A 27983-nucleotide genomic window follows, 5' to 3' on the forward strand; every position below is an offset into this window, starting at 1 on the left:
TATTAAAAGATGGCGAAACAAATATAATAATTCAGAATCCTCACATAAACTGGGCAGATGGTACTGGAGTCACACCAATCAAGTCAGATTTCTCCTTCCTTGGAGATTTTTAAACAGAGGCTAGATGGCCATCTGACAGCGATGTATTTGCGGGTTTCCTGCATTATGCAGTGGGTTGGACTAGATGACCCTGGAGGTCCCTTCCAACTCTATGATTCCATATCAGGACTCCGCATGGGGCAGATGGTCAGGGCAGCTTCTATGCAGGGAGGCCAAATATTTGAGCAAAAGCCTGGCAGAACAACTCTGTCTTACAGGCCTTGCAGAACTGCAATAAGCTTCACAGGGCCTTGATCTCAGGTGAGAGCATGTTCAGACTGCACCCCACAAAAGAATATATAGCATTGGGCAAGGTGCAAAAAAGGGCAACTAAAATGATTTAAGGGGATCTTCTCTGTGAAGAAGGGTTAAAGAGGTTAGGGCTCTTTAGCTTGGAGAAACAATTGAAGGGTGACTTGATGGAGGTTTACAGAGTTATGCGTGGGACAGAGAAGGCAGGGAAAGAAGTCCTTTTCTCCCGTTCTCAGAAAACAAGAACTCGTGGGCACTCAATGAAATGAACAAGCAGTAAGCTTAGAACAGGTTAAAGGAAGTATTTCTTCACCCCAAAAGTAATTAACACTTGGAATTCACGGCGGTAGGAAGCACTGGCAGCTACAAGGATAGTCAGCTTCAAGAGGGGATTGGATAAACATATGGAGCAGAGGTCCATCAGTGGCTATGAGCCTCAAGGTGTAGATCGGGCACTATGTCTAGAGCAGTGGTGCTCTATATTCACGGTGCATATTAGGCCGCACGCTCTGACATCACCATTGTTTTGCACAGGGCTCTTCTGTAGAACAAGCCCAGCGGAACTCATTTCCATATTAGGCCATACCCCCTGACACCAAGCCAGCTGGGAGTGCGTTCCTGCTCAAGAAAAAGCCCTGGTGTCGCTGAGCCTCTATGCAGTCCCTGCAAAACAGTCAAGGTTGGCAGGCGTGTGGAGCTGGACCTAGTTGGGCTACGGCCCACCGATAGTCATACATTCGGCTCCTGGGAGCTCACCATGGGGCCCCCTCGCTTTCAGAATGATGCAAAACATTCTACAGGCCTTCAGGCTTATCAGAACTGTGCTTCAGACTAGATGTATTTCACAGATTTTGTGTCTTGTTTTACGTGGGCCAGTACAGTTGTTTATACACACGCATGCACGTGCTTTTAAAAATCCAGAAGGCTTGCTTTATTCTGGAGGGCTTTTATAGTTTTATTTCTTGACCTGCTTTATTAGCGTCTTAATTCTGGGGGGTTTCTTTAATGCTATTAGTGTGTTCATTTTAGGGTTTTTTTTAAAAAAAAATATCTATAATTGCCGTCTTTTGTCTTTGCTGTTGTTCATGACAGATTCTTCATTGCGATTTTTTCAGTGTCTACCTGTTTTTGACATGTGCCACTTTTTAAGTTGTATTGAAGCAGAAAAGTGCTGTGGGAGAGGCCGGTATCCTGCCAGCTCCACTCCACTCCCAGCAGTGATTTCCTCTAACACAAGAGGCAGCGCTAAAGTGGTGGGATACAACACAAGGGGTTTGTGTGTGTGTGTGTTTCCAAAACCAAATGTATGTCATAAGCTGTACCAGATCAGCCTGCAGGGCCCTGTGATTGCCCTGTTGCCCTTTGTGGCACCACCTGGTGTTTCCAGCAGCACAGCTTAGCTCTGTGTTACAGACCAGCCCTGTGGAGGATGGAAAGAAAAGCAAAGAGAGCCAGTTTGGTGTAGTGTGCGGACTCTTCTCTGGGAGAACCGGGTTTGATTCCCCTCTCCTCCACTTGTAGCTGCTGGAATGGCCTTGGGTTAGCCATAGCTGTCGTAGGAGTTATCCTTGAAAGGGCAGCTGCTGTAAGAGCTCTCTCAACCCCATCTACCTCACAGGATGTCTGTTGTTGGTGGGGAGGGAAGGTAAAGGAGATTGTGACCACTCTGAGATTCAGAGTATAGGATGGGATAATCCAGTATCATCATCTTCAGAGGCCTGCAAATAAAGCCACTGGCTACCTGATCTCATCTGCTGGCTGCCCTCCTGGACTAGCGCTTTGGCCCTTTTGCTCAGCTGCAGTTTGAGTTGCAACTCACCTCTGTTGCTTAGAGATGGGATAGATCTCTCTGCTGTTTCCACTCTCCTCAAGGCCATCTGCTTGTGTGATGGACAGCAGGCAGAGGCATGCTTAAAGGCAGTGGTGCTTGGAAGAGGGTGAGTTAGCTGACCTGATTGACAGTCCATGGAACTCACTCTGATTGGGGAACTGCAGCTAACTGTTGAGAAGAGTGTGACAGTTAGGCAGTTGGAGGTTAGCTGGAGAAGTGAGTGGTGGCTTTTGAGAGATTCTTGAGCATGAGGAGAGTCTAAAAAGCAGAGTCTGTTTCAGAGCCAGTGTGGTGTGGCTTTGGAAAAATAGACTCTGGAAGGGACTGTTCCAATAGTATAAATGGGGGGTGGCCAAACTTGCTTATTTTATTTTATTTATTTATTTACCTTCGATATTCCAAAAGCGGACTCAGGGTGGCTAACAGTCATAGTAAAACCAACAATCTCAGTTACAAGTATAAAACGATAAAACATAAACAATTAAGAATTTAAAGCAAGATATTAGGTGCTATACAGAATCTTGAAGCATAGGCATATCAGATTATATTAGAGCCACATAATGTAAGAGCCATATAGAATAAATGTCAGCTGTTTGAGGGAGGGAGGAAGATAAATGGGGGAGGGAGAGGTGGAAAGAAAGCAAATTTAACTTTAAATGCATACCCCAAGCCAGTTGGCGGGGTGATGTGGATTTTGAGAGCCACACAATTTGTGTGAAAGAGCCACATGTGGCTCCCGAGCCGAAGTTTGGCCTGGTGTGAAACAAAGAAAGAAAACTTGAGAGGGAAATTAGTTTCCCAGTTTTAAGCTTAATATCCAGTGGGACTGTCAATCTGGAAGATCGGGATTTGGCAACAGGTTTGAAGTGGCATTGAAAGACCCTAAACACGCCAAAAACCTAGGTTTTTGATCTAAAAGAGAAGATAGTAATGATCTTGCCAGAGAAAAGGGTCTAGTTCAGGGGCAGCCAAGCTTGCTTAATGTAAGAGCCACATAGAATAAATGCCAGATGTTTGAGAGCTGCAAAACATGAACGTCGGATGTTTGAGAGCCACAAGATATGAACATCAGATGTTGAAAGCTAGAAGAAAGGAAGGAAGGTAGACAAATAGATGGGGAGGAAAAGGTGGAAAGAAAGCAACTTTAACTTTAAATGCATTCTCCAAGCCTGCTGACAGGTTGGTGGGGGCTTCAAGAGCCACACAATACATGTGAAAGAGCCACATGAGGCTCCTGTGCCACAGTTTGGCCACCCCTGGTCTAGTTGAAAAACCCTAGTCTTAAACAGAGGGATAAAGCTGAGTACATTCTCAAGACTGTGTGATTAACCAGTGTGAAGTTCAGAAGGAAATCTAGAACAACATACCTGTTATACCTTCCGTGAAAGCCAAACAGCCAAAAGGTTAAAAACGTCTCTCTGTTTATTCAGCAACATAAGATGCAGTTCTGCGATTATATGTAACTTTCTGTCTACCAATTCCAATTCCCAAACACTGTGCAAATATCCCTACCCTGCTGGTTTGTTCAAATAAACCTTAAAAATCTTCAAATCTTTAAAAGTGCCTGACGTGCCATTTCTGAAGGGGGATTTTTGAAAACTGATGCAACAACAGGGTGACCGTTTCAGAGGTGATCAATAAGACTGTCACTTTGTCACAACCTGGTCTCTTCTCTCCCCCTCTCCCCATCTCATTTCCAGTCCCACAGAACAATGAGAAGCTTCAGGAGAGTCCGTGTGTCTTTGCTCTGACGCCGAGGCAAGTGGAGCTGATCAGAACTTCCAGGTACTTGGCTGGGGTTCCATGCCCCCCCTAGGTTCTTCCTCTTTCCTTCCTATTTGCCAGGGAGAAGATCCCTTCATGCATGGTGGGCTTGCCATGTAGGCTAGTCTGTCACCATGGGGGGGAGTGACCTGTGGCATCTCCTGGTGCAGCTTGTGGGGAGGGGTGTCTCCCATGCTGTCAATTTATCATTTGCCATTTTATGTTCACAGGGCGTTTGAGTAAAGTGTAGAGCAGTGGTCCCCAACCTTTTTGACACCAGGGACCAGTTTTGTGGAAGACAATTTTTCCACGGACTGGGAAGGGGGAATGGTTTCGGGGTGATATAGTTGTGCACTTTATTTTGGTGTGGTGGTTAAGTGTACGGACTCTTATATGGGAGAACCGGGTTTGAGTCCCCACTCCTCCACTTCCAGCTGCTGGAATGGCGTTGGGTCAGCCATAGCTCTCTCAAGGTTGTCCTTGAAAGGGCAGCTTCTGGGAGAGCTCTCTCAGCCCCACCTACCTCACAAGAGTCTGTTGTGGTGGAGGAAGATAAAGGAGATTGTGAGCCACTCTGAGATTCAGAGTGGAGGACAGGCTATAAATCCAATGTCGTCATCATCATCTTATTATTATTATTACTACATTGTAATACATAATGAAATAATTATACAGCTCACAGCCCAGTTGTTAACAGGCCACAGACCTTGGGGATTCCTAGGTGTAGAGCATCAAAATTGGGAAAGCAGGTGTGGAGTTTCATCTGATGGGTGGCAATTGCCAGTGGGGCTTGGGAAAATCACAGATAGGCTGGGCCTTCAGTCCTCCGTTCTCTGGTCCCTAAAATTAGGAATAAGCAGCTGACCTCATGGGGCCAATTTGAATTACAGAATGTGAAACTCATTACTCCCAACACACGCACAGTTGGTTCTCTCCAGCCTCAGTTCTCTAATCTGTAAAATGGATTTAAGCTACGTCCTTTGCAGGATTAAAAGGAAGGTGGACAAAAGTTAAGAAAATACACAGTCTTTTCTCACCCACAGGTGTTAAGGAAAGTTCTCTTCTCAATCCGGCCATTGGCCTTCAGTTCAATCAGCTATGACTGTTTCTCTTTCTTCTGTGCAAACTGAATGCTTATCTGTGTTGCGTTTTTGTTTTCCATTCGGCAGGGAGTTGCAGCCAGGTGTGAAATCGGTCCAGGTTGTCCTCAGGTAAGCCTGAGAGGCAGAGTGCTAATTAAAACCCTTGAGATGGGTGTGTGGGCAGGAGGGGGAGATTAGCAGAACCGCGACCGTGACGTTGGAAGAGATCCTGAGCCGACAAGCACGACAACTCAGCTGGAAGACAATACCTCCTGGATTTAGGACCCCAAGCTTTAGTGGACAGTGGCTGGGGACCGAAAATACTGTGTGTGCAGCATTCCAGGGCTTGAGTGCAGTTGAAGGTGCAGGTTTCCAGGCAAGGCTTTGTGTGCTTTAAAAGAAGGAGGGGACCAAGCTCTTCTGTTGCTTCTTTTTGTCATAGGGAAGGACACTTGGGGGGGGGCATCATCACCCACAGAGCTTTTCTATAGTCCTCACTCTATACGCCAGCTTCTGAATTTTTGCTAGGTCTCGTACCACTGGAGTAAAAAATTTGCATTTTAAAAAAAATCTAATGCTGAGATTGCCTGGATGCAGATTCTGCCCAGACGTGAAACTGTAGCAGGCGTCCAGTTGTGCTAGGAAGTCCTAAAAAGCTTTGACCCCACGTGGCATACACGCACGAGCCCCTTTGGTGTAGTGGTTAAGTGTGCGGACTCTTATCTGGGAGAACCAGGTTTGATTCCCCTCTCCTCCACTTGCAGCTGCTGGAATGGGGGGAGAAGATTTAGAAAATTGTAAGCCACTCTAAGTCTCTGATTCAGAGAGAAGGGCGGGGTATAAATCTGCAGTCTTCTTCTTGTAACAGTTCAGTTCCTATTCTGTTGGCTGCTAGACTGTCGGCCTTCACATTATGCTCTTTATTATACCAGAGCCAGTGAAGTAGTTGGACTTGGACCGGGGAAAGCCAAATCCAAAACTCCAAGCGGTTGGGGAAGGGTCATGGCTGAGTGGCAGAGCATCTGCTCAGTCTGCAAAAGGCCCCAGGTTCAATCCCCGGCACCTCCAGTCCAGGATCGGCTACTTCTGACGTGAAAGACCTACATCCAAGGCCCTGGAGAGCTGCTTGTCTCAATAGACAACACTGATCTCGATGGACCAAGGGTCTACTTCAGTGTAAGGCAGCTTCGTGCATTCATACACACGCTAGGTGACCTTGGGCTAGTTGCACAATTTCTCAGCCTAACCTGCTTCATAGGATTGTTTGGGGAAAACAGTATGGAGGAAACGATGTGTGTCTCCTGGAGCTCGTTGGATGAAGCGTGGGATGAAATTACAGTGGCTGCAGATACCAACAGATGCTGTTTCAAAAGGGGAAATACAGGGCTTGCGTTGGCTGTTAAGCTTCCAAGCTGTCCCTCTGCTGCCTTAACAGCCGAAGCCCTGGCATAGCGAATCCTGAGCTGAGTTCTGCACAAAATGTGGCACAGCTGTGGAAAGCAGTCATGGGGATGCGTTTAATTAACCGCTGGGCCCTGTGTACAGCCTGTAAATTTCAGGTGAGGTTTTTGGGGTCCTGCGTGTGATTTAAATATATCAGAGCGCAGGGCCCCTCTCTTGAGTAGCCCAAGAAGGGAGAACCTATTCACACGTTACGGGCTACTTGCCAAAGAGTATGAAGCGAAGCAGCCCGTTGTATGACTGCATGTACTTTGTGCGCCTGTTAAGAAAGAGCCAGTGCTCGTTTGCTTTACAAATGAAACCGGGGACCGGTACTTGGAGAAATGTGAATTTTCAAACATGCGTTCAGCTTGGGGTTGCTGGGTCCAATTCAGGAAATATCTGGGAACTTTGGGGGTGGAGCTAGGAGCAAGGGTGTGACAAGCATAATTGAACTCCAAAGGGAGTTCTGGCCATCACACTGAAAGGAACCGCACACCCTTTAAATACCTTCCCTTCATTGGAGATAATGAAGGATAGGAGCATCTTCTTAGGGGGCTCATAAAAATGGACCCCCTGCTCCAATCTTTTTGAAACTTGGAGGGTATTTTGAGGAGGGGCACTGGATGCTATGCTGAAAATTCTATGCCTCTACCTAAAAAACAGGGGCCCCCTAGAGCCCCAGATAACCACAGATCAATTCTCCATTATACCCTATGGGAATTGGTCTCCATAGGAAATAATGGAGTGCCCAGCAGACATTTCCCTTCCTCTCCCTGCTTTCTGATGACCCTGAAGCGGGGGGAGGGTCTCATAACCGAGGGATCCCCAGCCCCCTGCTGGGGATTGACAGCCCTAGTTCAGCTGTACATGCTTTGAATGTAATGTGAGAATTACTGAACGCACACGTAAAGGGCAATCAATAATATACTGTGTATGGATTGTACGTGCGTTCACTAACTTGTGAACAGGGATAATATAACAGGGGAACTCATTCCAGTTACAGATTGCTGTCTGTGGGTGGGAATGAACTCACAATGGTGCATGCATGCCTTTCTGATTTGCATTTCTGTGGACATCTCTTTTTCAGAATCTGCTACACGGATACCAGTTGCCCTCAGGAAGACCAGTACCCCCCAAATATCGCCGTGAAAGTGAATCATAGTTACTGTTCTGTCCCGGTAAGACGGAGAGAAAGTGAGGCAGTCCTCTGCCCGTTTCCCTTTGGGAGGGAGCTCTCTTCCACTAGTATTTTGTCAGCAAGAGAGTTTTTCTTTGGGGGGATGGGGTCTGCCTTACATCATACTTTTGGCACGGAGCTGGAAGATCTGCTTTCTTCCAAGCCAGCTGGTTCATCTTCACAGCCAGTTGTGACCAATGTTCCCTCTAAGTGGTGGAGTCTTGTGAGCAAAAATTCTATTTTGTGAGCTATTAGAATTAAAGTTGTGAGCTACTGCATAACTTAGTTTGCTCTGGGGTCATTCTTCCTGAGACAAAAATGTGTGAGCTGGAGCCTAAAAAACTGTGAGCTAGCTCACTCTAACTCAGCTTAGAGAAAACAGTGGTTGTGATTTGAGGCAACAACAGGGAGAGGGCGAACAATGGAAGGAAAGCTTTTTGTCTAGCTTTGTGGTCCTCCTGGCAGCATCTGGCCTGAAGAGGATTCTGTGTTAGAAAGCTTTCTAACATAACGGGGACGGTCATTCCAGTTACAAATTTGCAGGACCCAGCAGGGGCTGTTGACATGAAGTCCTATCAGGACTGAGTATTCCTAATAGGAGCCCCCACTTTCTCTCTTCCCCTCCTCAGGGCTATTACCCATCGAACAAGCCTGGCGTGGAGCCCAAGAGGCCTTGTCGTCCCATCAACCTCACTCATCTCATGTACCTGTCGTCAGCAACCAACCGCATCACTGTCATTTGGGGCAACTACGGAAAGGTGAGTGGCGACGGAGCCGTAAGTGAAGTGCGGCCTTCCAGAATCAGCCACCTCCCACTTGTCTCATGCGGAGCTCCACTTTGCATGAAGGTGTCACTTGTCTCCCTTCTCTGTCGTGCTCAGTTGCCGTTGTGCTGCCCAGGGCTTTTTTTGTAGCAGGAACTCCTTTGCATATTAGGCCACCCCCTCCAATGTAGCCAATCCTCCTGGAGCTTATAGTAGGTCCTGTACTAAGAGCCCTGTAAGCTCCAGGAGGATTGGCTGCATCAGGGGGGCGTGGCCTAATATGCAAAGGGGAGTTCCTGCTACAAAAAAAGTCCTGGTGCTGCCCCAGGTGCGGGACTGGTGGCTCTCAGTCAAGATGAGCCACTCCAACCAAGACTTTTCTGAAAGCAGAACAGAAACATAACAATCAGTGGAGGCCCGCCCTCTGGATGCCCAGCCTTCAAAGGTTCAAAGAGTGGTTATTGGAGATTCCTCCCAATTGTGGCACCCCCTGGAAATGTTCTTCCAGGGCATACTGGCTGGCCCCCTAAATTGTATTGCATAGCTGCCAGACAAGGGCCATTGTGTTTGCTTGCTTCTCTTTCTGTTACGTTGGGTAGATCAAAGCGGGCAGCCGGGTTGGTCTGAAGCAGTTGAACAAAGCAGGAGTCAAGTTTCACCTTTAAGACCAACCAATTTTTATTTAGAACGTGAGCTTTCGTGTGCTCTTAAGCACACTTCATCAGACATTGGGAGCAGCTTACCACGAAACTGCAGTAAAACAGTAGAATTAAATATTATAAGTAATTTAGTGTCACTTTCTTTCCAAAGCAGCATGCCGTGTGCAGTAAGGAGAAGAAGTCAAATGCTAGCATTTAAAATCAGCGAATGCATCAGATGCATAAAATAGTTTTTGCCTTCAAGGTTTTTTCACCAAGGGTCAAAAGAACAAGGCAGCAGCCAGCCCAAGCAGATAAATACAGCAGGCCTGGTGGAGTTCAAGGGGGAGGCTGCTAACAGGCAAGGTGCCACCACTGAGAGAGCCCTGTCTGTGGTTGACACCATCTCGGTTTCAAGAGGGGCCTGTAAACAAAGCTTAAGATATTGATTAACTGTTGGCCAGCTCGTATGGTAGGAGGGAACAGTTCGAGTGTCTCGTTCTGGTTCCACTGAGGGCATTGAAGGTCAGCATCAAAACGATTAATTGCTCCCAGAAACAAATTAGCGGCCAGTGTTGTTCTTCCATGGCTGACACAATGCATCCTCTGCAACTTGTGTTGGCCAGTGACCTGCCTATTAAATTTGACATTTTGAGGGTGCTCAAATCACATGGCGGTAAAAAAGCCTGGATGTGAACAGAGTCTAAGTAATTGTTCTGTTTGTTCCTGCTTTTGATGGAATGTAGCTTCTAGACCCGTTTCAAGGTTTTTGTCCTATTTGTTTTAGGTGTATCAACTTAATTGTAGTTTGGTTTGGTCTAGTTGTGTAAGTTGCCTTGGCTGGGAAGCAGGAGGGCTTGTGCAGAAAAAGAAGGGCAGATGTTTTCAGAAAACAATCCCATTGCAAAGCTCACAACATTGTGCGGAGGAGCTGTGTATTGCACAGATCTCCAGGGTGGGGATTGCAGTGCACTGTGGCGCCTTTGCCGGCATGGGCTGCCATTGTGCCATAGGAATGGGGGCTAATTCCGTCCTGGCTGGCCCCAGCTATTGCAAATCAAATTTGCTCCTGTTGGCAGAGTCCCAACAGGGTGGAATTCTAGCAGAAGCGCCTTTGCATATTAGGCCACACCCGCTGATGTAGCCAATCCTTCAAGAGCTTACAAAATGTATTCCCAGTAGTAATGTATGGTTGTGAGAGTTGTACCATAAGGAAGGCTGATTGCAGAAGAATAGATGCTTTCGAGCTGTGGTGCTGGAGAAGACTCTTGAGAGTCCCTTGGACTGCAAGAAGATCAAATCAGTCAGTCCTAGGGAAAATCAACCCTGACTGTTTCTTGGAAGGTCAGATGCTGACGCTGAAGCTCAAATACTTTGGCCACCAAATGAGAAGGGAGCACTCACTGGAGAAAACCCTGATGCTGGGAAAGGCAGAAGGCCAAAGAAGAAGGGGATGACAAAAGATGAGATGGCTGGACAGCGTTTCTGATGTAATGAACATGAATTTGAGCAGACTTCAGAGGATGGTGGAAAACAGGAGGGCCTGGTGTGACTTGGTCCATGCAGTCGCAGAGAGTCGGACTCGACTGTGCGGCTGAACAACAAAGCTTTTGGAGGATTGGCTACATCAGGGGTGTGGCCTAATATGTAAAGGAGCTCCTGCTAGAATTCCACCCTTGGTCCTGCCCCTTCATCTGCACGACCCCTTGTCCCGCCCCTTCATCTCCACGAAAGGGAAATGAATCAGGGTGAAGAGCATCAGAAATACCTTGAGGTTTGAGGACTTTATAAAGTGTGAGATGAGAAGTGTGTGTGTGTGTATATATATATATTTTAAAAGCTTCAAATAAATGTCCTGTCTGCCATTCTGGGGTGGTATTTAAGTTGTTCTGAGGTCTCACACACTTTCTGTTTGATTCCCTTCCCCTCCCTTTGATGTCCAGAGCTATTCTGTGGGCCTGTACCTAGTGCGACAGATGACGTCTGCAGAATTGTTGCAGAGGTTGAAAACGATTGGCATTAAACACCCAGAGCTCTGCAAAGCACTTGGTAAGTGCTCCTCTCTCTTGAGTATCTTGGGCTGCCCTCTGGGTGCCCACCTTTCAGAGATCCAATGGATGGTTATTGGAGATAATCAGTATCTCTCTCTCGAGTGTCTTGAGCTGGCAGACAACTGATTTTATAGCCTCAGTTGAGAATGGAGGTGGCAGCTAGTTTGTTTATTTATTTTAGTTGGCTTATATTCCGCCCTTTCCCAAGAGTGGGGTCAGGACAGAGAACTACAGAGAATAACAATTAATGCTTACAGATTAAAACCATAAATAACAATATAGTAAAACCATTAAGACAATAATATACAACCTGGGCAGCAGTTCCAGTTGGGTACATGTATCAATACCCAATACGTTGGGTACATGCCCCCAAAAGTACAACAGTAAGATGGTAGTGATAAAGATAACATCACAGTATGGGAGGCCAAGATAGATAGAACATGGACGCCCACTGCCTCAGCCAAAGGCCCGGCAGAATAGCTCCACCTTACAGGCCCTACAAAATGGTGGTAGGTCAGATAGGGCCCGGATCTCTATGGGGATCTGATTCCACCTGGCCGGGGCCAAGGCTGAAAAAGCCCTCCCCTGGTCAAGGCAAGACAGATGTCCTTCAGGCCAGGGATGTTGTGGAGAGGATCGTACCAATCTCTGGGGCAGTCCCGCAGGGTGAGAGGCAGTCCCGCAGGTATTTCGGTCCCAGGCCAAATAAGGCTTTAAATCTCAGAACCGGACCCTAAAAGCAGATCCGGTACTCATCTGGTAGCCAGTGCAGTTGGTATAGCGCCGGCCGTAAGCTTGCCCGTAAAGACAATACAGTTAACAAAAACGTGCCGCTGCATTTTGCGCCACTTAGTTGCTCCCCTCCCCTCAGCAAAAATGGGTTGGGTGTGGATCACACTGGTTTGCACCTTAGTTTGCATTTTCCTAGGAACGGGGAGAGGGAGAAGGCCTGTAGAAAGCATGGGTGCTGTGTTGTTGCCCTGTTGCTTTTAGAAGAACGCAGCAAACTACCAGCATAACTCTAAAGCCGAATGTGAATGTTGCTGCTATAGAGGATGCTTTAGGGCAGAGTGGCTTTCGTATATGCCCCATAAGCAAGCAGGATGGGGATGTGGTTTATAATATGCTTTGCTGGAGAAGGACCGAGGCTTGTCCAGTCTGGTGTCTTGCTTCTGACCGTGGACCGTGTGATTTGAAGCCAAAATCAGTCCTTGGCTGTCTCTGCAGTCCGCTTACTCTGAACGCGCTAAGCTGCTTCATACCTGGTTGTACCAGTTGGTCTGTGCAGCCCAGTGTGGTCTCTTCTGACCGGCAGCAGCTGTCCAGTGTCTCGGACGGTGAGAGAACCCCCCCCCCCCCCCCAAACATCATCTTCCGCCCCAGGACCTTCCAGACAGCGATGGCTGGAGGAAACCTGGGAGCTTCTGCAGACAAAGCATGTGTTCTGCCATGGTTGGTGCAAAGAATCTTGCAACTGGACTGTCCCGCTAGAGTGTGAAGAAAGTAGCCAATCTAGCTTACCATTCCCATCGCCACTGCAACGTCTTTCCCAGTTAGGGACTGCGGTAGCACTGAAGGGAAGGGGAGATGACTGGAGAGAGGTAAGAAGAGGTGAAGGAGTTGAGCGTCTAGAGCTGGGACAGTTGCGGGACTTCTCTCTGGAGGGAGTTCTGACTCGTTGGCAAGTAGTGAAAGTTGCTAACTGACCATGGCCTCCACTTTTCTCCCCACCTTCCCGCCCATACAGTCAAAGAGAAGCTGCGCCTGGATCCAGAAAGCGAAATCGCCACCACGGGGGTCCGTGTATCTCTCATATGTCCGGTAGGTGGTGAGCATGGTAGTGTGTGTGTGGGGGTGTTATATAAGCCACAGCCCAGTTGGCAATAAGATGATGTCTTGGCAGGGAACAAATTGGGGGGGGGGGAATGTTTTGCCTGCAGTGCATCTTCAACTTTTAGGGATGGTGGGGAATGAGAAACTATTTTTATTTATTTATTTATTTATTTTATTACTTTACATTTATATCCCGCCCTCTCCGCAAGCGGACTCAGGGCGGCTTACAGTATCATAAAAACAATCAATTCCATAAAACATATAAAACCATAAAACATTTATCAAGTTAAAAACTAGTACGCTATCTCAATCTAGTCTGGCGGTATTGGGTTCTGACTATGACCGCCAGCTTCTGTAGGATGTCCGGTGGCAGCCCATTTTCAGTCAACCAGAAAAGCCTGCCTAAACAGTTCGGTCTTACAGGCCCTGCGGAACGCCGACAAATCCCGCAGGGCCCTTATAGCTTCTGGGAGGGTGTTCCAGAGTTCTGGTGCTGCCACCGAGAAGGCCCTAGATCTTGTTGCGGATAGCCTGGCTTCTTTTGGGCCAGGGGCAGACAGCAGATTTTTTGTCCCTGATCGCAGTGCTCTCTGGGGGATATATGGGGAAAGGCGGTCCCGTAGATAGGCAGGTCCCTGACCATAAAGGGCTTTAAAGGTTAATACCAACACCTTGAAGCGAACTCGGAACACAACAGGCAACCAGTGTAGCTCTCTCAGCACTGGCCGAATGTGCTCCCGTCGTGGTAGCCCCATTAACAGCCGTGCCGCAGCGTTCTGCACTAGTTGTAGTCTCCGGGTTAGCGTCAGGGGTAGCCCCATGTAGAGAGCATTACAGTGATCTATTCTTGAGGTGACCGTAGCATGGATTACCGTCGCTAGGTCGCTGCGGTCCAGGTAAGGGGCCAGCTGCCGTGCTTGCCGAAGATGGAAAAAGGCAGATCTAACAGTGGCTGCCACCTGAGCCTCCATTGTAAGGGAGGACTCGAGGAGCACGCCTAAGCTCTTGACCTTGGGGACCGGTATTAGTGGCACCCCGGCAAGGGCCGGCAGCTGGATCTCTCTCCCCGGACCGCCCCGACCCAGGTAGAGAACCTCCGTCTTCGTCAGATTAACAAGACAGCGTTTGAGTCCAGTGGCACCTTTAAGAGCAACAAAGTTTAATTCTGGTTATAAGCTTCCATGTGAATTAAACTTGTTGGTCTCAAAGGTTCCACCAGAAGCAAACTTTGTTCCGTTGCTCCAAACCAACAGAACTTTTTAAACAGGCTTGATGGCCACCTGACAGCAATGAAGATCCTGTGAATTTAGGGGAGGTCTTTGTGAGTTTCCTGCATTGTGCAGGGGGTTGGACTCGATGACCCTGGAGGTCCCTTCCAACTCTGTGATTCTATGACTCTAACTACCCACTTGGATCCATTTAAAAAAAAAACCACGTTGGGTATTTATAGGCAGTATTTATGGATAATAACAATAGTAATAACGTTATGATAAAGAACATGACTAAAACAGTTAATTCATTATGAAGGATGGAGCAATAACTGAAGAAGTGTGCTTGCACATGAAAGCTTATAGCCTTGAATAAAACTTGGTCTTAAAGGTGCCCCCCTGGACTCTAACTTTATTCTATAGCAATAACCAGGGGTGTTCCAAACTCAGCATACTTGGATAAATGAGCATATAAGTAGTCATATCGTGCAGAATTTGAGATAGTGAAATACCTAGAACACTCTAGATTTGGCTATTTAGCAACCAAGATACATATTTAAAATTTTCCCCACTGTACCATAAAAAGGTAAAGGTGGTCCCCTGTGCAAGCACGTAAGTTGTTACCAACCCATGGGGTGACGTCGCATCATGACATTTTCTCGGCAGACTTTTTACAGGGTGGTTTGCCATTGCCTTCCCTAGTCATCTGTTCTTCACCCCCTGCAAGCTGGGTCCTCACTTTACTGACCTCGGAAGAATGGAAGGCTGAGTTAACCTTGAGCTACCTGAACCCAGCATCTGCTGGGATCAAACTCAGGTTGTGAGCAGAGCTTGGACTGCATTCCTTCTCCTCCCGACCATTGGGCTGATTCCTGAAAAATATTACACACCAGAACCCAGCTATTGACTGTCCTTGTCCTAGACCACTGACACATCATGAAATACCATCCTGGCTTGCCATTCTCTGCTTTTCATGTGTGTGTGTGTACAAATGTTTCTCTTAAAGCTGGTAAAGATGCGACTGTCCGTGCCGTGTCGGGCGGAGACCTGCGCCCATCTGCAGTGCTTCGACGCTGTCTTCTACCTGCAGATGAACGAGAAGAAGCCAACATGGATGTGTCCAGTGTGCGACAAACCAGCCACTTACGACCAGCTCATGATTGACGGGTGAGTTGAGCCCAGTGAGGCTGTTAGATGTGCCGTGGACATGTGCCTTTTAGGTGTAATGGATGGTGTTTGGGCTCAGAATAGCGAGAGCTAATTTTGAATCATTCCTTTGATTATGACATTTGTTGGCTGACGTTGGGCTGATTTCAGCCTTAATGCACCTCACAGGATGGCTGTGAGGATAACATAACATAAGAACCATTTTGAGGGAAAGGGAGGTAAGACTGTGGACTCCGATCAACCACTGGATTAAAGAAACTGGAATTCTGTGTCACTAGAAATGGAGGTAGCCTCTGGCTTGGATGGCTTGAAAAGAGGGCTAATGAGATTCATGAAGGGAGGGGGGGAAAATCCCACAATAGCATTTAAATGCTAAATAGAGCTTCCCTAGCCAGAGGCAGTGTATGTCTCGATACCAGATATGGAGTTGGAGGAGGCCATAGACTATGGGGAAAGTTTGTGGTTTCCCCAGAAACCTCTGACTAACTATGGTTGAAACAGACTGATGGATCCCTCCCCCCAGTCTGGGTCAACCAGTCTGCATTTATAAAGAGCTGGAGAAGCAAGAGGAAGAATCTGTTGGCTCTGAGATCTTTAAAGAATATCTGTATACATAAGCCTTTGAGTCTTGGAGACAATCAGAAGAGAGCCATTACTGTTTATGGGCTTCTTTGGTGGCCAGCTCTTGACAACAGAATGCTGGACTGGCAGATAAACCTGATTCAGTAGGGTTGTTCTTGGATTCCTCACCATCCTGAGTTCCCTGGAGAAGAGGGAGTTTCTCTGTTAGTTGCCCAAGGCCTCTTGATGTTGATCCATGAGGTGCCCACCTCCTTCCTTTGAAACAGTTTTGGGAGAGAGGAGCTTCTGCACAAGCCTCCTTGAGAAGACTGGTTGCTGCTGCCCTGACCTGGATAGCCCAGGCAAGCCTGATCTCGTCAGATCTCGGAAGCTAAGCAGGGGTGACACTGGCAATTGGATTACATTGGAGGGGAATACCAGGAGTGGGAGGCAGAGGTAGGCTGTATCAAGCCACTTCTCTGAACATCCTCCATGCCCCAATGGGGGTTGTCAGAAGTCACCGTGACTTCCAGGCAGGCACACACAGACACACATGCACAAAATGCAAAATATGCCAGAAAAGGGACAACAGGTTGTTGCTGAAGGGTGAGAGTAGAGTGCCGGGTTTTGGAACCTGACGTGGTGCCGGCGCTCTCCTTCTAGGCTACTCTCGAAGATCTTGACTGAGTGCGAGGATGCCGACGAGATCGAGTACCTGGTGGACGGTTCCTGGTGCCCAATCAAAGCGGAGAAGGAGAGAAGCTACAGCCCCCAGTGCCCAATACTGGTCGTAGGTGGATCCACAGGTGGGTCTCAAAGCCCTGGTTAGCATCTGCCATATATTTTCCTTTTATTTTCATTTTGTCTTAGAAAATACAGACAAACGAAGAGTCTGGGTAATGGCCACCAATGTCCCACTTTGCCACTACAGCCACCTTGCAAAGTTCCAATAAGGAACAACCTGCCGTGTGCCTGTTTTTCGTCACTGTCCAATTTGTAGTGTGTTGCTATATTAACATATCAGTCAGTCAGTCTTTATTGCATTAGCAAAGGAAAGCCATAGCAACAATACAGAATAAGGTGGAGATTCCACCAAAAGAAAATTAATAAGGAACACATAATAAAATAATTTTAAAATTAAACATTTCCCAATTAGTATTAAAATACAAATTCATCATTAAAGTTGCATATCTAAAGTAAGAAAGACCTTACAATGAGAGACAAATAAAAGATGACAGATAACAATTTACCCAGAATGGAGCAATCATGGGTCAGACATGCTGTCATTTGATCCAAAGTTCCAGTTGTGTTCATTTTTTTTTTCATTTACTGTGAATTGATCGTTTTCATAGTTTCATTGTATATGTGTTTCATTCTTATCTGAAGCAGAACATACATTGATTTAAAATGGCTGCTCAGGTAACTTTCCCATTGTTTCATTAGGATTTCCTTCCCCCTTTCAAATAATCTGTTTACGTCTTGAACTCTGGTTCCTTTTAGACCATCACAGTTGGATCTCTAGGCAATATGTGATCTCTCTAGTTTTCAGTATTGTGCCTCCTGGTGATCAGAATTTCATCATGTTGGCTACTGACCCCCCCCCCCCCCCACATAAGTCTGTGCATAAGTCTCTCTCCCATGCAGGGCAAGTTATTTGCAAAGGGGTCTTTAACTCCTTTCCCTCTGTGAATGGCTTTGTGCGAGCCCTCAAATTATTTTGCACTTTGGCTGTCTGAATATTGACTCACTCGCAAGAGTAAGCAGCTGAGGAGCATGTGAGAAGAACCGACAAGAGTTCAGTGGCTGGTTATACTGGTACGGAACAAGCGAACAGTGCCCTTTGCCCATGTCATGGCTGGAGAGGGTGGAGGAGTATCTGAAGTCCAGAGATGGGAGAGGAGGGATGAGGATGGAGAGCCCTTTGCTCATATTACGACTTATGGTAAAGGGGATGAAGAGCCCTTTGCTCATATTGTATCTTATGATAAAGGAGTGCCTGAAGTACTTTTTTTCCATGTTGGGAGATAATTGTCTGTGGGATCAAAGGGCCATGCTTGAGGACCATGGTTGTCCACAGTTGCCTACCCATTATCTAAAATATGTGTGGAAGGAAGGGCCAATTGAGATAAGGGAGAACAAGCCAGTCTCTTAGACCAGTGTTTCCCATTTTCAGGGTCGTGAGCCGGTACTGGGCCACGGAAGCCTCACTACCGGGTCACAAGAAAAGCCAAAGCTAGCCCAGCCCCCAGCAAAGCATGACCTCTGCTCTGCTTCCTTCCTTCCCCCATCTCTGTTGTGCAGAGAGGAGCTGAGCTGCCTCTCTTTCCTTTCCCCCCCCCTCCCAGTGTTTGAGAGAAAAGCCAGAGTCCACTGGCACTTTAGACCAGTGAAGTGTTCTTCAAGGTATGAGCTTTCATGTGCCTTGCAGTATGTTCTTTTGGGGAGATTTCCCCAGGAGGCCTGGGTGGCAAAGAAGGGTGTGTGTGTTTTTCAGCCGGGAGGGGTGGGGTGTGGGCATTCCAGTAGCTATTTTTTTTACCAAATGACCCCTGCGCAGAATTGTTGCTGGCTGGGATCATCTGATGGTGAGGAAGATTTTTTTCCCTCTCCCCCCTTCTTTCTTTCCCTGCAAGTGATGCTCTGTCTGTATTCTTGGTGCTGGGAGAGGGAGAAGCAACAGTGGGAGGGCTTCTAGTGCCCTGGCCCCACTGATGGACATTCTGGTGCTTTTTGGGCATTGTATGAGATAATTTTGGACTGGATAGTCCACTGGCCTGATCAAACATTATGTTCTTTCTTTCCATGTCTTCTTTTCCTCTCCTTCCATTTCATTCTTTCCCTTTCTTTCTTTCCTTCCATTTTTACTGGATGAAACTTTTCTGTGCATCATACTGTTGTTGCAGACATAGGAGCTCTGCCAATGAAAAGTTGGCACCCCCAGTTGTAGCCAGCTGGCCTTTCTATTAGATTTCTGTGTGAGTGAGATGTGGGGCAGAAAGAGATTATTGGAGATCACTGCAGTATATTTCAACAGCACTGGAAGTGATGGTACTATGAACATGGCACCATTTTACTGGTCCTGCTTTTAACAGCTGTCTGACACCAAAACTAAACTCCTTCTGTAGATATTAAAAAGGATGAAAGAAGTTCCCTGGCTAAATATCTGCAAAACAGGTTGCTTTTAAAGGCATGGGAAACACAGTCAGTAAAAAGCTGTAGGCCCCTCATAAATATCCTTTTTGGGATAACTACAGAAAAGCTTGTATGGACTTCATATAACTGGAAATTAATACATTAATTGCAGTACAATTCTCTGCTATCTTTCACAGCAATTTCCCAGTGTTTCAGCCAAAGAAAAGTATGAAAAATAGCTGTCAAAAGATTTTCTTGAAACCAAGCAAGCTTGGTTATAGCTTGAGTCAGGGTTTCAGAAGTAGCAGCTGAAGGAAGGGCCTACTAAATGTTTCAGCATATTTTGAGGTAGAGCAGCTGCCATGGCCCAGTGTGGGTGATACACAGTGCTGTCATTCCTGATAGCAATGGCAACAGCACTCCCAACTGCATACAATGGCCAGTGCTGTTGAGGAAGGGGTGTGTAGGTGGTGCAGGCAATTGAACATGGGCATTAGGAATGCTTGCAAGCTGGAGAAGAACACACAAACAGATAGGTGCATGCAGGTGTGGGAGTGGAAAGAGAGGACTGCCCACTTTCCACCCCCATATTGGCTCAGCATGAGTTTCAGAGAGATTTTTCTGAAAACGAAGTCACTTCAGAAGAAGAGGCAGGTTTGGGGGAGTGCCCTGGAAGTGACATCACAGGAAAAGGTGGAGTTTTGGTTCAGTGTGCCCCGGAAGTGACATCACTTGGCCCTTGACACCACAGGAAATGACATAATTCCTGTCTTCCGGCTCCACCTCCAAATTTTAGTGGGCCACGAAGGAGAAGTGTAAAAATAACCGGGCCACAGGAAAGAAAAGTTTGGGAAACCCTGTAGCTGAGTAGTTGCTTGAAGATTGGTATAAGAACAGAAAGAGGTGGTGGAGAGAACTGAGAACTGAGGAGGGCCTGTGTTGACAAACTGTGCCTGCGGGATTAGAAAACAGAGAGAAGCCAGCTATGTTGTGAACCACAGACAGGGTAACTCCCCACCAGCCCCTCCTATTAATGCCTGCACCCTGTGGTATCCTGGAAAGGCTGTGCTTCTACTCTGTGGCATCTCTCGCTCTCTTTTTTAAAAAGTACAGAACTGTGGTGGATTGGGGGGGATAAACAGCATACCACAGGACTTTAGCCTGTTATACAATCTCCTTTCCTCAGGTTCCCAGTATGAGTTTGAAAAAAGGGAGGGGATTCAAGGGGAGAAAATCCAGGTTTAGAATAAGCTCCAAGCCTGGATTGATACACATTGTATGATGAGATAAACCTGATTAAAGGAAGATGGCTTCCTTTCTACAAGTGAGCAAGAATAATGCTTACTCAGAAAGAAACACAGAACTTGAAGTAAACTCAACCGTCAGCCAGGAATTACAGGATGTTAGGTTTTGAATATTGTTTGCCTGAGGAAAAGCTGCTGTTAGGCAACATCTCAGTTACCCATATGGGGGGCAACCAAAGGTTTACAGTCCACACAATGTCATTTTCTTCATGTTCCTGGTAAACTAACCCTTCTCTCTCACTCCCAACTACCAACCCCTAACTCTGCCCCCTCAAAACTTAATTAGCTAAATACACTCCCTGAAAGGTCTTAACTGTTTCCCAGTGCTCAGCTCCTGTTGGATGGTTCAGAGCACAACTCTGATTGACTCCTGTGTTGCTGGGCGCATCTTTCTGCTCTGCTTGTCAGGAGAAGCTTCTAGTCCTTTCTGTTGCCTAGAGAAATCTGAAATCTCTGGAGCTGTGTTTCACTTTTGATTTTGTTAACGTATATTGTGATTGGTTAGCACAGAGGTCCCCAACCTTTTAAAGCTGTCTGGCACCTTTAGAATTCTGGCATACCGTGGTGAGCACAGCCACAAAATGGCTGCTGCAGGAAGTGGAACGAGGCACAAAATGGCTGTCGCAGGTTACCTTCAGTCACAAAGTGAAGATCTTTAAAAACTGCTCAGCCAGTCAAGAGCTCTGCTGGGCAAAAGCCTAAGTAGCCTCAATCACTGTCTACAATCACGCGTTGAGTGCCAAGAAAGGTGTCAGTGGATGCCATGAAACCCATGGGCACCACAGAGATCCCTGGATTAGACTGATGGGGGTGGGCTGGGGGTGAAGGCTGGGTAGAAAAAAGTCCAGTTTGAGAATGCTGGAGGGGGCTGAGAAGTACCCATGAACAGCAGACCTTCACCTCACATCTGTGTATGCTGTATTTTTCCCTCAGGGGGGACTTCAGACGTCAACGGGGTGCTTCCCATAGCTCCCAGCACCAACGGGGAAAACGGCAAGGTCCCCGCCGACGTAGTGGATTTGACACTGGACAGCTCGTCCTCCGAAGAGGATGAGGAGGAGGACGATGACGAGGACGATGACGTGGGGCCCAGACGGAAGCGGCCCCGCCTGTACAAGAAAGACCTGGCTTCTGCCTGCTGACCGCCAAGGGCGCTACGGAACTCCCAGTGGAAAAGCTTGAATACTCTGGTGCTTACTTGGATATGGGAAGAGGGGCTGTTCTCCCACACGCATACACACACCCTTCCATCTCACTCTCCTCCGAAGCAGACCTTCAGCTCCACCTTCGGATCCAACATAAGACTACAAAAGAATGCACTGGGGAGCGACTGCATGGCTGGACTTTTCCTCCGCTCCCCGTCCCCGCGAAACAATCTCAGGCTCTTGTCAGCTTGGCTCAAATGGCGTCCGGAAGCCAGGGACTCGGGCAGCCTATCAGGAATCACCACTGTCTCAATTTCCCTTCTTTCCTTCTCCTCTCCCGTTGCTTCATGGATAACCTTAAACTGCAGGCTGGTTGCAACTTGTCTGAACGCCCAGTGGACCATTGTTTTTTGGTTTAGCCTTGCTGTGTCTCTCTGAAGCTGTGTGCATTCTCCCCCACCCCTTTGTTCAATAACCATTCCAGACTCTCTTGAAGCGCCTCGTTGAATATATGAAGTGGGGGGTGTTTGGGGGGATATTTTTTGGGGGGGTGGTCCGGCTGGGAGGTTTCTAGAACCAAGAGAGCTTCCAAGTTGGATGTTTCTTTCCGGGGGGCATGTTAAGTTTTTTTTTTAAGGGGAGGGGAGGGGGGGGAGAGAAAATAGCGAGAGATTGGAATCGCTCAGTGTTTGAGCAGCTTGTAACCTCATGTAAAGAAAAGGTTGGGATCCTTTTTAGCCACTTCTGAAAATAACGTAGAATTCTTGCATAGTGATTCCTTTTTTTTGTTTTTAGTCGAACAGAAGCCATTGGAGGGGAGGGAGAGAAGGGAGAGGGTGGTCATGGGGGGGGGGCGGGGGAGGTTGAAATGTGGGAAGGGCTCAAACCACAAACTGTCTTTTTTTGAAGTGCAATAATTCAGTGTGTTTTTTGGCAGATGCGGAAGGCTGAGCAAAATTTCCCCTCGGTCCCCAAAGGGTTTGACTCAAGCCTGCTGCGTCGGGAAATGGAGCGGTGGGGGTGGGGGTGGGGTCGGTTGGTGGGCCTTCCAGAACAAAAAGGAAAAAAAAATTGCCCCGTGGAGGAACTTTACGTTTCTTTTTCAATTTTGGTTTCTTGCCAACTACCTCGGTTTTAAAAAAAATAAAATAAAATAAACGAATTACCCAATTCAGGTTGTCGCTCGGTTGTGCGGAACAGCGCCGAGCCAAGCCAGGGGTGGCCCCGGCCTGCAAGTGACTGTGTTTTCAAAAGGCTTCCGGGTATGCGCCTTGCTGTGCCGCTGTTCCTCTCTGTGTCTGAGAGCATGCATGTATGTTTATGGAACCTTTTTAATATTCCCCACCACTGCCACCAGCCTTTGACTTGTCCTCCGACCTCTGTCTTTCCCGGCGGTTGTTCTGGACTTCCCTTGCTGAGGAGGGAGGTGAAAGTCACCAGTCATTTCCCCCAAGCAAGAAGCTGTGGGTATCTATGAAGAAGAGTGTATATTAAGTCACGGGGTGTGGGGGGAAGAGTGTCTCTTAGGGACACCAGGGTCCTCTTCATGGACTCTTTGGTGCACCTTCTAGAGACTCAGACGAGAGTTTTGTGACTTTTCCCCCCCTCCTTGGCTGTTAACCTGCCACTTCTGCGTTTTTGCCATGTTGTGTGGTCTTGCTTTTCTCCGTAACCGCATCCTCCCCTGTTACAACTTGGTAGCAGCTCTTCCTTCCTCCCTCGGTGATGAATGTAGAACCCTTAATTTTTTGGGTTTTTTTAAAAGGAAAGATGCAAATCGTCGCTGCTTCCCGATGTTCTGATAGGAAAAGAAATGCACTCCCCCCCCCCACCAAAAAAAACAACCTATGGGGGCATGTCAGAGGCCAGTTAGAACTGAACCAAAAGACCTCCTGCCTCTCACTTTTGAGGGAATCTTGGCCGTCTTTGCAGATCCCATGGCAGGATACCTTCTTCCTGGGAACTCCAAAATCTGAGGTGCCTCACCATATCTGTACTACCACTATGGGGAGAGACCAGACCACTGCAGATGGGTGCTTTTTTTCTTTTCCTTTCCTTTTTGCTTGTTTGTTTAACAAGCCCCACCACCTCACAGCAAACATTCCTGTCTACTTGCTTGACTTTTCCTTCTCCTCTAGAGCTTTTGCCCAGACAGCAGCACCCCCAGCTAGAAAAGTTGGAGTTTAATGTTGTTGATGAAGGGACAGGGTGGGGCGGGGGCTCAGTGGGTCCCGCCCAGCTCACCTGACTTTTCTCTGTTTTCAGCCCACATGAAAATCTGGTCGCTTCCCTTCTCCAAAGTCAGTGAAAGTGTCATAGCTCAACGTAAGCAATATGCTGGCTTTTGTTTGTTTGTTTGTTTGTTTTGTTTGTTTGTTTTAAAACATGCAGACCTGTTCAAAATGAAGTTTTCTTGTACAGATTTTTCAGCTTTGCATTTTCAGCCAGGCGGTAGGGTTAGCTCTCTTCCCCCCACCCCTCCCTTCCACTTTCTTCCCCGGAATCTGTACTCTAATTTAACTGTGTGTTAACTTCCCATCCCCTTGGATCCCCCCCCCCCCCAAAAGCCAAGTCACTGTCTCTTGACTTCTGTATTTACCTTCTCTTATCCCCACCCCCACCCCACCCCTAGCTTGGACATCCTGTACATACAGCACTTGTGTGTTTTTTTTGCTTATATCCTCTCTTCTCTCCCCCTTTTTTGTAAAGAAAAGAAAATTATTTTTCTTTTGTTCAATACACATTCTTCGAAAATTCGAGATTATAGTGTTTGTTAAATAAATAAAAGGAAAGATTTCAATTTAATCTCTCCTGGCGTCGGTTGACTGTTTGTAGGGTTAACTCCTAGAGGAGGTAGAGGCTCTGAAATGCAAAATTATGGAAGCGGTTGGCTGGTTCTGATGTGAAGTTCTGGTTTCGCTTCTTTATCTGGGTCGCCAGCCGGGCAGGTGGCTCACAAACAGAGCTTTCTGCTCATATCTCTTCCCCTCCTGCTGTTTCTGACTGTGGAGGTTCCACAGAGCCAGCCACTGGTGAATTATGAATCTACCCATAGACACCTGCTTGATGCGGCTAAAAGGTCTCACGTTCCAGTCTAGCCAGCTACCTGTACGTTCATAGGTGTGTGGAGGTCATAGCCTTCCTGTGCTTCCCCTCCCCCCCCCCAGCATCTGGTAAAAACAACGGCAGCACAGACAGCTTGAGTGGCTTACTTGTCGGTAACATACTATGCCTAATAAGTGTTTATAGTGGCAGTGTGTTAAAACATTTTAAAGACGATATTCCAGAAACAATGTACCCACTTTACAGTTAGGAAATACTGACGTGAACACTTAATCTCAGGAGACGGTAGCTGAAGCGGAGCCAGTAAATTGAGGGATAGGAGCTCCCAATCAAGTCTGTTTCTCTTGCTAAATATAGGTGTACAGTTAATAATTTTATTGATGAGAAATAGACGTTAAAAATGACCTGGTTAGTTAATCGAGTGGTCCCCAACCTTGTTGGCACCAGGGTTTCATGGAAGACTATTTTTTCCATGGACCAGTGGGGGGGCGGCACTGGGGTTTCTGCCACCTCCCCACTAGGTAGCCAGGTGACAGAAGACCAATCTGCCTCCCCCTTCCATTTAAAGACCCCTGCTGGTCAGGTGGTGGGGCTGCTCTGCCTTGCTCTGAGGCTGCCTCTCTGCCTTGGAGCAAGGCCGCACTGCCTCTTTCATCCACCCAGGTCTTGGGCGGGGCTGTTCTTTTGCCTTGCTCTGCGGCCTGGTCGCTAGCAGTCCACAGACCGGTGGTTGGGGACCCCTGATCTTAATCCATGCCAAGTAGCATCCATTTATATTTGCAGTGCTTCTGAATGTTCATGGCATGTTGTGTTACCTTATGCTGGGAATCCTTGCAACAATTGTGCAAGATAGGACAAATTGTGCCTCCACCTATTGTGGGAAGAGGCAGTGAGGTTAAGTGTGGCTTGTTTACGGTTACATGCTCCTGGCAGGGTGAGATTTGAACCCATGGCCTTTGTGGCTGATCTTCTCACTCAGTGGCAAAGCTGTCGTGTTCAAGCCCACCTGCTATAAGGTAGACCCTTCTGCTGGAGCTCATTTTCAAGATATTATTTATACCTTTTAAAAATGCATTCTGCCAAATATGGCGCTTTGGGTACCTTTAAAAAAAATGCATAAAACGATTCGACCACAATTACTGAAGCCTGCTCAAGTTAACCGGTGCTTTATTTTCAGTCATAGGTTGAGTAAAGGGCCAGCAGAGGCATTGAAATGCTGGTGACTTTGACCTATCACATTTTTACCCTTCCCTTTTTCCAGTGAGCTTCACGCTGTCCACCCTCTAGCTTGGTCCTTGTAATAACCCTGTGAAGTACGGTTGGGCTAAAAGGCTAAGGTCGTCCAGCCAACTGCACCATGAGAACACCCTTTGTTTATTACTATGGAGAGTGCAGTTGCTTGGAGGAACAGGATTTTCTGTGGCGATGGAAAGTACTCTCAAGTCACAGCTGATTTATGGTCACCCTGTCAAGTTTTCAGGACAAGAGATAAACAGGTGGTTTTCAGGCCATTGCCTGCCTCTATTTATTTCTTATTTTTGTTAATTTGTAGTCCGCCCTTTCCCTCAAGGAGGTCAGGGCAGATCACAACAAGAGTAAAGACAATTAAAAGCTACAAGCTAAAAGCATAAAATACAATAAAACAACACATATCAAAGGCAGTGGTTCCCATTGGGCTCGTTCTATATATCAGTACAGTAGTAGGCCCAGAGATGAAGTAATAAATTAAGATAAAATAATATCGCATCATGGCAGGCAAAGGACCCTGGACCCTGCATAGCAACCCTGGATTCCCCTGGATGCCTCCCACCCAAGTACTGCCAAGGGCTGGCCCTGCGTAGCCTCCAAGATCCGGTCATATTGGGCTAGCCTGGGCCGTCCAGTCCAGAGCTTTCTGCGAGGAGAGGCTAAAGGGTTTGAGACTACACTTGAGAAAACCAGATGGCATCTACAATCACATCCAATTCAGAGAATTGTGGATAGAACTCTTCTCCCCCTCCTATAGCAGTGGGACTTGGGTACCCAACGAAGCTGACGGACAATAGATTCTTGACAAACAGAAGGACATAACTGAGTAGAGCCAGTTTGGCGTAATGGTTAAGTGCATGGACTCTTATCTGGGAGAACCAGGTTTGATTCCCCGCTCCTCCATTTGCACCTGCCGATGTGATCTTGAGTCAGTCACAAGTTCTCACAGAGCTGTTCCTCTCAAGAGCAGTTTCTGTCAGAGCTCTCTCAGCTCCGCCTACCTCACAGGGTGTCTGTTGTGGGGAGGGGAAGGGAAAGGAAAGGATATTGGAAGCCGCTCAGACTCCTTCAGGTAGCAAAGGACGGGATATAAATCCAATCTCCCTTCTCCATAGAAGAATCCACTGCCAGTCGATATAGTAACAGCCATAAACATGGATGGCTTTAAAAGGGGATTGGGCAGATTCATGAGAGTTTCATCAGTGGCTGCTAGCCATGATATATTTCTCCCAAGGAGGGGACACTTAAGTGCCTTACATTCTCCTCTCTTTCATTCTATGGATAAAGGGAGCCTTCACATCCAGACGCAGTTAACTTCTGAATACCACTGCTAGGAGGCAACCTCAGGACAAGCCTTGGCCTCTATGTCCTGTTGGCAGGAGACAGGATGCTGGACTGATGGACCACTGGTCCGATCCAGCAGGGCTCTTCCTAATGCTCTCACCTGCTTTATGAGTTCTAACTAAAAAAGATCTGTGGGAAAGGCATTCTCCCAGTCAGAGGAGAGAATACAGAGCTTGGAATGACCAATGGTTTGATTTGGCATAGGGCAGGGGCGGCCAAACTTACTTCATTTAAGAGCCACATAAAATAAACATCAGATGTCTGAGAGCCACAATATATGAATGTCAGATGTTTGAGAGCAAGGAGGGAGGGAGGATGATGAGTTGGGAATGGAGAGGTGGAAAGAAAACAACTTTAAATCATTCTCCAAGCTGCTGGCTGGCTTGGAGATGTGATTTAAAGGGACAGATGCCTTCTCCAAGCTGGCCAACAGGGCGGTGGGGACTTCGTGAACCACAGAATATTTGTGAAAGAGCCACAGGTGGCTCCCAAGCTGTAGTTTGACCACCCCTAGTATAGGGGATCCCTAGGAAGCCGGGGACCCTCAGCATTAGGCAGCTGTTTTGCATGCAGCTGGCTGCAGATTCAACTCCCTCCCATCTCTAGTCTTGTCAGGTGCGGAAATGCCTTTGAAAAACAAGCTGTGGGTCAGATCAAGGAGGTGCGGGTCAGATCAAGCTGCGGGTCAGATCAAGTGGTGACCTTCGATCGATCGATCATTCCACACTTGACCTATTGAACTCCCAAGTATGTAGCCTTAGAGTCATATGACAGGAAAAGGGGGACCAGAGCTATAAGCCCCTGTGGCTTCAAGGCCATGAACCTGGAGCTAGACATAAGAAGAGCAAGCTGAGCCACAAGATGTGCACTTAGTGAA

At 47.3% G+C, this 27983-nt stretch overlaps 1 protein-coding gene across 3 annotated transcripts in view; it reads left to right on the top strand.

Annotated features, from left to right (window-relative positions):
* The window catches only part of PIAS4 (protein inhibitor of activated STAT 4), a 45659-nt gene extending 21403 nt beyond the window's left edge, over positions 1–24256 (top strand). The window contains exons 3-11 of one of the 3 annotated variants that reach the window (XM_060232620.1): positions 3883–3967; positions 5116–5157; positions 7559–7649; positions 8278–8406; positions 10994–11099; positions 12849–12922; positions 15149–15309; positions 16534–16676; positions 21240–21929. In XM_060232620.1, coding sequence (XP_060088603.1) covers positions 3883–3967; positions 5116–5157; positions 7559–7649; positions 8278–8406; positions 10994–11099; positions 12849–12922; positions 15149–15309; positions 16534–16676; positions 21240–21448 — 1040 coding nt within the window. In that variant the 3' untranslated portion in view covers positions 21449–21929. Of the gene's footprint in view, positions 1–3882; positions 3968–5115; positions 5158–7558; positions 7650–8277; positions 8407–10993; positions 11100–12848; positions 12923–15148; positions 15310–16533; positions 16677–21239 lie in introns of all 3 variants that reach the window. The other 2 variants (XM_060232617.1, XM_060232618.1) reach the window with 2 other exon arrangements.
* Positions 24257–27983: the final 3727 nt, after the last annotated feature.

Source organism: Heteronotia binoei, chromosome 2 (assembly GCF_032191835.1).
Source record: "Heteronotia binoei isolate CCM8104 ecotype False Entrance Well chromosome 2, APGP_CSIRO_Hbin_v1, whole genome shotgun sequence".
NCBI lineage: Eukaryota > Metazoa > Chordata > Lepidosauria > Squamata > Gekkonidae > Heteronotia > Heteronotia binoei.